Source organism: Belonocnema kinseyi, chromosome 9 (assembly GCF_010883055.1).
Source record: "Belonocnema kinseyi isolate 2016_QV_RU_SX_M_011 chromosome 9, B_treatae_v1, whole genome shotgun sequence".
Lineage (NCBI taxonomy): Eukaryota > Metazoa > Arthropoda > Insecta > Hymenoptera > Cynipidae > Belonocnema > Belonocnema kinseyi.
Window position 1 is genome coordinate 77,587,365 of NC_046665.1, and position 11,673 is coordinate 77,599,037.

The 11,673-nt window shown below is 30.3% G+C and overlaps 1 protein-coding gene across 1 annotated transcript; it reads right to left on the reverse strand.

The window, feature by feature from the left end:
* Nucleotides 1-3,437: 3,437 nt before the first annotated feature.
* On the reverse strand, nucleotides 3,438-9,679 carry LOC117180046. Its single transcript, XM_033372355.1, has 2 exons — nucleotides 9,213-9,679; nucleotides 3,438-5,919 (listed from the first exon to the last, which is right to left on the reverse strand). Exons 1-2 carry the CDS (start codon nucleotides 9,276-9,278, stop codon nucleotides 4,147-4,149), a joined length of 1,839 nt encoding a protein of 612 aa, XP_033228246.1. The 5' UTR covers nucleotides 9,279-9,679; the 3' UTR covers nucleotides 3,438-4,146.
* Between the last annotated feature and the right edge of the window lie 1,994 nt (nucleotides 9,680-11,673).

Consider the following 11,673-nt stretch of genomic DNA (forward strand, 5'->3'; position numbering starts at 1 on the left):
TAATGGACCCAAGTGGGGAACCTTACATAACGACTTTGTGAGGTTCTTCGCTTGGGGTGATTGCTAGAGAGATTGATCAGCAACCTGGGTCGGAGCAGTGTTTCAGAACGAACGTGTTATTTACTTGAATTGCACGAGAATTCTGAATCAATCTGAAAAATCTCTATACCTTCCACACACTACTCCTTTCCCCTGCCGAGTGAATCACGCCTACCTCGAAAGGGAAATGGCTTAATGGTGTAATAATAATAATACGAAGCAGTGAATTTAAACTTAATTGACCTGTTTAAAATGTTGGTCAACTGATGGTTAAGAATCTTTAAAAAAATTAAAAAGCCTAAAAAGAAAATACACAGTATAAAAAATACACTAATAATGTTGAATTAATATGTCATATATTATAATATGTCATTTATCTTCTCTGTTATTTTAGTCGAATGAACCTTGTAAATTATTGTATATCCTTACTCACGAAAGAAATGGATATCTATTTTCCACGCCAGTGCACCGGAAAATTGCCACCTTTCTTCACACTATCGAGCTTGAATACTAATCAACTTAATTCTCTACAATTACTATTCAAACTAAATTGCTTTCGATTATCTTCTTAAATATTTCAATCGGTCAAAATAAGTCCAATTATTTATTTATTTTTTTCGAAAATACCGATTTTTATTAAAATTCTTAAAGTTTTAATAATACAATTCCAGGACAAGGGAATAGAAAGGAAATAGATTAAGTATTGCAGATTCTATAATATTTATTGAATAGAATTTATGAAATTAGGTACAGCAAGTTAAGTTATACCAAAAAGTATCTTTTTTTAAACCATTTATACCTACACGTATGTCCTTAAAATTATATAGTCATATTGATATTTATATAATATTATTATACATTTCTCCATATACCGTACAAAAGTGTAAATTTCGAAACGTTTTAAACATTGTAAACGTTAAAACTTACTTTTTAAAACCGTACATTTTAATGAGAATAAGTAAAAAAATATCTTGTCATCTTGCTCAAATTGCCAAATTGATTTTTCAGCTGATAGGTTTGATAAACAATCGAACCCTAAACCAATGTTTTAAGCTGATTTTAAATATCGATTCTAAAAATAAATTGATCCTTCCAATTAAATGTAAGGAACATTCCGCTTTTTGTGAGAAAAATAAAATTATAAGCTTCCGCTAGGAAATTAGTTTCAAAAATCAATCAGGCAATTTTTTTATTACAGAGTTTATTTGTTCCTTTGTATCAAACACTTAAAAACTTAATATTCAGTTTTCAGTTTTTGATTTGCGAGATTTTGTTCAATATTTCTCAATGAAATAAACAAAACTCAATTCTATTTTTTGCCATATCGTTAGGATAATATAGTCTTCTTTGACTAAATCTGCGTTCTATATTTCTTTAATAAATAAACGTGATTTTGTCAAGAAGTAGAAAGCTGTGAGAAAATATCGTTCGTCATTTACAGCATTAATTAGGTCATATATTATCTTGTATATTATAAAGTAAAACTACTTATATAAATATATTATAAAAAATCACAATGTATTTTAAGTCTAGTCTCCATTCAGAATTAAGCAGTTTTTGGTTTATTAACATTTTTATAAGTAAACTTGTTAAATTTCAGACATGACATATTAAATTTTTCTGTTTGTCGATACTTTGTCTGAAAATATTTCAGCTATTTGAATCCGAGTCCATTTCAATCATGTTTTCTCAGAAATTGTTCTATTCGACTAACGACTAACCCTTTTTATAAGAACACAGTGCCAATTTACTAAAAAAAAAAAAGACTGAGAAACAAGTTTTCCTCTGGCCTTGTCTTTTATCTTGTCTTTTACTACTCCGTCTGTCTTCTTTAAGCAAAATAAAGAAGAACAGAGGAAAGTGACTAGAGCGCTTTTACAAATTTTATACAGAAGGAAAAACCAAACTTTTCCCTCGTCTAAATTTTTTTATACTAATTACTTAATCAAGATTGATTCGTCTAGGTTGCGTAGGTGGCGCAAAAAAGCAAGATCTAAACGAGTCACTTAATCACGTCAAAAAAAAGTATAAATTATATCTCAAGTAAAAAAAAACACGACCTCGAGCTCACTGTTAGAAATCGCTGGAAACGATTTAACAAGTGAAATCACAGCTGAAATCACAGCTAAAATCACAGATTAAATTTCAGAATATTGGACACTTTTTGGAAAATGCACAAATTACCCCGCACAAAAATAACAGACATAACTGATCCAAGCCATTTTGGGACATTTTTTCTAGTTTAATAAATTATGAGATAAATGTGTGTCAGTAAGAACCACCGAAAGGCCTGTTTCATACATTTTGTGCGGGGTTCTTTTACTATGGAAAAAATGCAGGTACGTGTGTCTTAATTTTATTTCCTTTTGTATTAATTTCTTAATATTTCAAAATCTTGAATATCTTAGCATCGGCATGTGTTATAAAATACTTTACTTTTCTTAAATAAAATTAGTCGTTGAAGCAAATATTAATAATTCAAATTCAAGCACAAAATTTCCAAAAAAATGAAAATTGCGTAGTCGCTCAAAATAAGAAATCATTTTTCAAGAAAGTCGAAGTTTCCTTGAAATATAAAATAGTGAACAATTTTATTTTTTGCAAATTTATAAAACTCGAACTTTTAAATTAATTTTTGAAACGAAATAATCCGGCTATTTGTACCGAAATTTACGTACAAATAGCCCCTTTTCTAGGTCCCATTATTTTTTTCGAAAAATTCGGCTATTCATACCAAAATTATGTACACGTAGACACGACCCTTTAAGAATTAAATACAAAAAAGAGTCTCTTTGAAATTAGAATTAAATATATGTAGTTTTTTTATTTTTTAAATCATTTTTGGTTCATACTTAATATAATTGTATAAGTATTACCATTTATTACGATATACATATATATAGATATGCCTAAATATGAGAATACTTTTCATTTTAAAAAAACGCGTGTTCTTTTTCAAAGATAGGTTTTGTCTGAAGAAATGTATTTTAAAGAAACAAACCACTTATTTTTCTCTTTTTCTGTAAAAGATTTTTCAAGTCGCGCAACCTTAAAACTTTAAAATCCCAGAGCGTCCTAAAAACTAAAAAAATTAGATATCAAAACGAAATTTGTAGCTATATTTCTCGAAAAAAATTATTCCATATTTTTCGTAATTGTTTAAAAACAAATAGTGCTCAGGGCGTTAGAAAAAAATATTTTAAATCATTATCGATCTCTAAAAAATTGTTTAAAAGAAAAAGAGAAAGTTATAAATAGTTTTCTTTGTGAAAATTAGAATGTAATTTTTGAAAAAGAATAGTTGATTTGTTGTCAATATTCAACAATATATGTAATCTAAGAATAATTGTGATATGAATAGAAATTCATATTTTAGCATCGACAAAATATTTAATCAAATATTTTGCCCTTTGTTTTACTAATAAAGGAACCATTTTAATTATCTTTCCTATTTTTTAATATAACACTTGCTAATTTTTAAACATATACAAACTCTAATAAAATTATTAGACACACGTACCAGAATATTTTGTAGATCAACATGCATATTTAATGTTTTTGCAAAAATGTCAAATGTATAAATTTGTTCAAATATTGCAATTATATTATTTCTGGTATAATGAATAAATAAATAAATAAATGGCACTTGTAATCACAGAAAATAATACTGCATTAACGAGAAACAGACAAGGGTACAGCGCGTACTGAATTTTTTGTTTACACATTTACATGAACCAAAAAGTGCTCAAAACTGCGAAGTGTTTTAAACAAAGCGTGATGTCATAATTAATCTAAAAACTCATCAATTTTCATTATAGATTAACACAAAGCTGTAAATGTCACGATTCACAAAAAATAATGGTTACACCATCGAATTATTTCTCGCCATAAATTAGGCAACTTTTTTATTGCCTGTTCCCCTTTTCTCTCTGATTAAAGATTTTCAAAATTTCGTAAACTGGAGATTCAAAATAAAAGAGTATGAAATCTGAAGATTTTTTAGTATGATGAATTAGAAATCCGAAGTATAATCTTAATTTCCTTCAATTCCTAACCCAAAATATCGCCCAAATAAAAAATAACTTTTACCTCTTTTCAATATAGGAACTATATGACCGAGACAATCACAGAATTCGGCCTCAGTTCATTATTAGATCTAAAGGCTTCAGGACTTAGATATCTTCTGTTTCTGGATCTGATTGTAGCATAATGATTATTTTCATCACAAGAGGACGAGTAATATTCGTGTGGCGTCAGTGAAGAATCCCCAAAATCCGCATTTCTTCTTTTCAGTGAAAGAGCATCATCATAGACGCTAGATTTAGGTCTCATTTTAGGAACATCATAATAAGTTGTGTCTTCTAAACTTTTATCAAAAGTGAACCTAAGCATTTCTACAATTCCAGGTTCTGATTTCGATACAAATTTTCTGGGAACATCGTAACCACAACTGGAAGGATGAAAGGAAGAAAAATTATCCTTAGTGTTCCGAAATTGAACTTTTTCAGCATCAGCATCTGGTTGACTAAGCTCGTCCTTGCTGAGGGATATAAAAGGATGTTTGGGAATTGTGGATATTGCAGGATGCTTCGGAAGAGGATTAAGAACAATTTTCTCTTTTGGGGTGACTTTTCTATCGAGGGATTTAATCATAATGCGAGATGGTGCAGGATAAGCGGGACCGAGGTCAGCTTTGAGTTCGTCTCGTGGAACTTCGTAGAGCAACAGTTTCTTGGAGGTTGTACTAAGTGTGTCAGATTCGTCATCTTCTGCGTCATGTTGTACGTGGAACGTTGACAAATTCATGGACCTTCGGTTGAAGCTCATCAGGTTAGTAGACCTTCTGCAGTTTTCGTAAATTACCTCCTGCTGGGGAAGGTCTGGAGTCGATCTTGACGAAGAGGCCAAAGAAGAAGAAGAAACTGATTTTTCATCATAACCTGAATCGGGAAGTTCTCGAGTTTCATCACTGACGTTGACTTGGGAAGCAAACACAACCTCTTTTCTCTTCTCGATGAATCTTTTTCCTTTGAGAGTACATAGGAGCTTCTTCAAAGACTTTTTGCGGGGAAGTTTCTTTCCTGGAAATGGAATCCAGTTGATGGAGGTCTCCTCGACTTTGATCGGCTTCTTGAGAAAAGCACCAATGATGAATGGAGTTCCGTTCTCACATTTTGGGGAATCTTGATTGTCTGGAGACAAATTGGACTCTTGATATTCGTTTTTAGAGTAATTCCATTTTTGATTATTTATTTGTGGTGTTCCTGTTCTTTGACCATATGTACTTGAACCTTCAGTACTCAATGTTTCGGTACTGCTTTGGCAAATTTCAACAGATGTGAAATGTAGGGATTGGCAAATATTGGAATAGGAATGTCGATGAAGTCCTGAACCTTTCAGTTTTCCTCGAACTCTGTCTGACCAGGAATCGTTGTACGATTTATACTTTTCTTCAAAGGCAGCAACAATTTTTTTGACAAAGTTTCCGGTTCCCGGTTCGAAACCTGACCTTGGTGACATGAAACCTGATTCAAATTCTTGAACGATATGTTCGAGGTTTGGTGTTTCGTTTAATGAGGCTGGTAGAGTTTTGGCTTTCCTGAAAGATGACATCCTTGATGGAGTGCTTTCAGGGGTTTGAATATACATAGCCTGTGAAGGGCTGGTGGCGACGGGGCTCTTAGGAGTTTCAACCTTGATTGGCTTCGTTGTTTGATCAAAGGAGCTTCCAAATTTCCTCATCCAAGCTGGTCTTGAAAAGCTGCTCTTTCGAGACAAGCCAGATGTCCTGTTGGAACTTTCATATGTAGGTCTGCTCATGTTTCTCCAGGAACTTTTCCTTGTTTTTGATCGTTCGAAGTACTTCATTTCGCCAGATTTCTGAAACACAAGATTGTATGGTTATTATTTTTAAATTTGTGACCCCTACACGTTGTTAACTTCTTGTTAAAATTTCGGGGAAATTCAAAAATGAGAAGTGATTAGAACTGAAGGCGAGATTTCAAAAATAATATTTCAGGTTATAATTATTTCATTAACAATAGTAATTTAGAGTTTCATATCTTTGGTTTTCCTTTAAGTGAAAGTTGCGATTGTTATTTAATGCTCTAGAGGTCTAGGGCACATTTTATTTCTTCAAGGACTCTACAAAACTTGTTGGTACACTTTTTGTAATTATTTGGGAATTATACAATTATTTCTGTCATAAACGATGTTATTGAATAAAAAGGGTTCTTAAAAGCGTACGAAAGAGATTGGTAGAGAATCTTTCAATGAATAAAATTTGTCCCACGATATTAGGATTAAATAGAAATTGCAATTATAACATAAACTTTACAGGGAAAGCAAAAACGAAACTGGAAATAACTATTGTTACTTATTTTTAACTTATAACTTTGAAGAAAGTATGTTAAATATTAATAATTTAGATTGTTTACAAAATTTTCATTGATTTTAATATTTTGTTTAATCGTTAAATCGATTTTTAATTTTTTAAAAGCCCTTTTTGAGTTTAGCGAGTTAAAATTCTATACATTAATAAATATATGTATTAAACAGTAAAAATCACATAATTTAAATAAATAACAAAATAAAAAATTCTATACCATAAGGTCAATTTAAAAAATCTTTCTTATGTGTTTAATATCTAAAGCGTAGAACTAGCTAACAAAAAAAATCAGAATTTTTCACTAAACATACATTGAAACGGGCTAGACTGCGGATTGTGATCAAACGTGTATAATCTCCAGTTTAAATTTATACAAACTTATTCAGGAGATATTGAGTTTGTAAATGAGGTTGAAAAAGTTTTCATTTAAAAAATTGACCCAATCCGAGTAAATCGCCCACACACGTTGAGGTTAAAATTTAAAAGCGTTTGAAAATCGGTTTTCGGTAGTGACTGAAAATCGAATTTTCAATTTTTAACACAAATAAAAAATTCCTGCTGAGATATATGGAAACTAGATAAGAATAATAAATGTTTAATAAAAACAAATTTTCTGAGATAATCAAAACTTATTGTGACAGAATTGTACTGAGATATACGATTATCCGATGAAAGGGTTATAAAGGGAACATTTTTTTCAATGAGCGATATTATATTAATTTTCTTGTAATCTTTCTTGTAAAGTAGCGGATTAAGACAATTTGACGCTCGAGGAAGTTTCGAAATTGCCGCCACTTCACCACCATAGTTTTTTTGAACGAATAAATAAGTGTTCATAAAGAGCGGATAATATTAACAAGAGGATATGCTTAATATGTTGTTTATGTGTTATCAAATAATATTATTGATAATAAAATAATGAATAAATATTTTTATTCGCAATTTCAAAACGTTAATAATTTTGCCACCCCTAAAAAGTTTACACCCCAAGCAGCTGCCTAAATTGTCTGTTCGGTAGACTCGCCACTGATTACGTTAGCCCAGTTAAGAATTTTCTTATCCAATAAAATGTTTTTTTCTAAAATGATTGAAAGTAGCTGATAAAAAGCTGGAAATGCATACTACCTATTTTTTAGTCGTTTTTGGTAAGCCACTGCTTCACATTCAAAATTTTTTTTTTTTAAATCGAAAAGTTTGTATTTTTTGCTTGGAAACACCGAAAGGTACAAAAATCTTTATGTAAAAGTTTATCTTAAATTTTATTTAAGAAAAAAATTTTCGGTCCCGATAGAATGCCTTTCTCATGCAAGAAGAAACTATAAACAAAGTAGACGAAAAAATAAAAAAGGGATTTTCGATAAAATCTTGTTTATTCTTCTCTTTGAATTTTAAAAATAGAAGAAAAGCATTTATACAGAGAACTTCACCTTTCTATTTTTCCTATGGTTACAAAAAGTTTCTGTTAATATAAAAAAAGGCATCCTATGAGTTTTATGCGGGCTAAACAATTTTTCAGACTGGAAACATTTTTAAAAATTTTATTTTCTTGTACCTTTTGTTGATTCCAATTAAAACGCAGAAATTAGATTTTTCAACAATAATTTTTTTCAACTTGAAACAGTGTTTTTCCAAGAACGAAACTCACGAGATACTTATTACACATTACCAGATATTTATCAAGAAATAATTTTAAATGTGGGGCTGTGAGAAAAATCTGTTTTAAAACTTAAAAAAGAAACAGCTGATGTTTTGTCATTTTTCCACATTTTTGTTATTTTGTCAGGATCATTTGAAAGAGCAAGAATTCCCACGCCCTACAGAAAGGAAACTCCGAAGAGCTGGGCTCGTATAGAAAATACTACAGTTTGAATAGGAACTTTCTGTCTATTTTTGAGAAGTTGCAGGTTATCTGTGACTGATTTTAATAAATCCGAAACCATTTTTTTATTCAACTATAAACAGTATAAACTACGTGTTTCTTTATTTAAATCATAGAATGATATATTATCCAAATACTAAATCGTTCTGACACCATGACCTACACAGGGTAGACTGTAGGGTACATCATTGTGTCCTACACTATTCTTGTATTTTCTTATGATTTCATTTCTGAATTATGTACATAAAAATAGAAATATGTAAGAGAGGGGGGGGGGGAATTACTCTGAAACTTTTCATTAGTTTTATGTGATTTTATCATTTTATTTTTATAATTTAATAAAAGATTGGTTTTTATTTTAACAAAGCAGCAAAAGTTGTTGAATAATTATTTTAGCAAGTTTAAAAGTATGCTTTACTATAGGTATTATATTCATATTATATTTATAGCTTTAAAATTGCATATTACAATTTAAAAAGTAGAATAAATAAAGCTAAAGTGAGAAACTTTAGAATTTCTTTTGTGGATTTTAGTCATTCCAAAAATATTTCGTACGACTTGGGTGCCATTAAAATAATTTTTTTTTAAATCATTTTTAACATTTACCATATAATATGTTAATAGTAGTATAATTATAATATTGCAGTATAACGCTTTTTTCTTAGAACATTTATAATTTGCATAAAACAATTTTATGATGCATTTGTAGTTAAACAGATCAAAAAATTGTTCCAATAAGTACGATAATTCTTAAATGATTCTTGATGGATTGTGGAAAGAGATTCAAACTACTCAAATTAGATAAAGCAGTGCATTTTCATGTAAAAACCAATGCAATAATTGAAAATTTTGCTCATAGTACAATAATGTATACAGACAGTTTAGTTTACATTTTTCTCAACTCACCTCTTCTTCGTCGGTTTTTCTGAGCATACGTTGAAGAAACTGGTTCATTCTGCCAGAATTACTCATGGATCCCGACTAATATTAAACCTCGCGGATCACCATCGCGCTCTGGAAAATTATTTTTAAAACACTTTCATCGCACGTCTAAGTGCTTGCCGCCAACACTCAGTCGTCCTTCCACAAAAAAGTTTATACACTTTTCTTCTGTCTTTTACTCTCTGGTTTACTGAATGTGACACCTGTTTCAGTTTTAGATCTCGAAAGCGAGCTATTGTCTATAATAAATTATAAATTGTGCTTCGAGAGTAAAATTTTGTGGAAAAGTTTTTCACTATTGCACTGCACTGTCGAAGCGTCACCGTGGGAATCAGAAACTGAAATGCCCGCAGGTCAGGAAAATGGGACTTGTTTGTACTACTACCTGGCTATTCGCTGAAGATTGCCAGTGACTCCTTCGACTCTATACGTCTATTGTAAACGAGGGTCGAAGTCTTCGGGAAACCTGAGCCCCTCCCTCTCATGTCTGCTTTCCTGATTTATTCTTGAAAAGTGAAATGAAGCTGAAACCTTTGTATCAAATTGCAGACAAGTAATAGTAATATTTAAGCGCAAAATTTAATACTGCAATATTCAGTTAATTTATTAATAAACTATGGTCAGAGCAAATTTCGTTCAAATCCAATAACTGTGCGAGTCTTGTTTATTTATTATTTATAGAATGGTTCAAGGATTGCAACATGTTTACATAGGTTTCTTGAAAATTAAGACTTTTATGTTTACCTTTGGTTTGTTATTGAAAATTTGCAATATTCTTAATTCTACAGTAACTTTTACTCTGTCATAAATGTGTTTAATTTTTCTCTGATAATTTTGTTAAAATATATTTTCATGATTTCGTTCTTTACAGTGCCGTAACTAACTTTTGTAAGCTCTCCTCTGTAAACTTAGTCAAATATAATTATTTAAAAATATAAAAATTCAAAATCGAATAGTTTCAAGGCTTTTCTGGCTCATATAGGGCTAACGTTACGAAAAATTCCGTAATACTAGTCAGAGTAGTCAGTGCCTAATTTGAAATAGACTGTCTCTATAAGTCTAGACCTAGAGTCTAGACTCTAGGAATAGGTTTTCCAAAATTCGATGAGACTAGAACAAATATTTTCATTACGCCAAGAGAAAATGGAAAGGGCGGCTAGTTTCTCCGTAATTGGGTGAAATTTCCGGTTTGGCAAAAATCATATACAAATCCGCCTGAAATGAAGATCTCAAATTTCCAAACTCGCCAATAGCATATGTCTTCGGTGCAATCTCCTGGGCCTGTACAAGAAAAATGGTGAGAGGATAGATATTTATGTATATGAATGGGATGGAGGCTTGGAATGTGTCGCTGTTAATGAGAGGGATGATGGTGGTAAAAATATAGATGATGAATTTTATATATCTGTCCTTCAAATATGCACTTGTAATATGCAAATATGCACAAGTTGTTTGCAAACCATAAAATACTTGAATCTTTTTCGTAAGGTCAACACTTTTTATATTTTTCTAAATATTGCTGCAATAAATATAAAAAATCGATGATCTCAATCATATACAATAGGGTGGCCCAAAAAATAGAATTCTTTTTTGGCTCTCATCAACATCTTTTCTTTCATTTTGTTTTAATAAAGCGTTTTTTTTCTCGTAAAAATGACTTACATCAAAGCAATAAATATCACAATAAAATAATAGTGTGCACTACAGATAATAATTTCGCTGTAATTGTATTCAGAATACTACTATTAAGAATAAAAAAAAACATAATAATTTCCTTTTTCATATACCTTATATATTTTTTTGTCTTGAAGGATAAAAAACTATATTTTAAGAGTGAAAATATGCTTCATTAATAGAAAACTAAACTTTAAATATTTTTAATCTACCCCTTGCTTAGAACGATATTTATTTGGCTTCTTTCAAAATTCTTGATATCATTTCTCGTTATAAAAGTCTTAGAATGATTTCAGGAATATTATTTAATATTTCAGAGTTTTTTCAATAATGCAAGTACAATTTCAGTTACGTTATCGTACTACACTATACAGATAATAGAAAGTTATATTCTTTTTCTGTTCTATGTTTAGAAGAAACTCTAAATATACTTAGGTATTTATTATTTTTTTATTTTTCAATTCTAAGATGTCTTACTATAAATGTATTTTAAAACCTACGTATCTTAAGAAATGCGTCTTGATATAAAAATGAATTAGAATAGAATTTTCTGTCGCTTAAAGAGAGTTCTTTTTGTCTTATAATGATAGTATTCCAGTTTTTATTAGTTTGTATTAGTTTTTATTAGGGAATATTACTTTTTAATGAGTTCCCGATTCATTTTCTGGCATATCCTGGTAAAACAGTTATTCAGTTTTCGCAAAAGGTCAGTAATTTACCATTTTCTTAGTAAGGGTGTTTTAAACAAGGA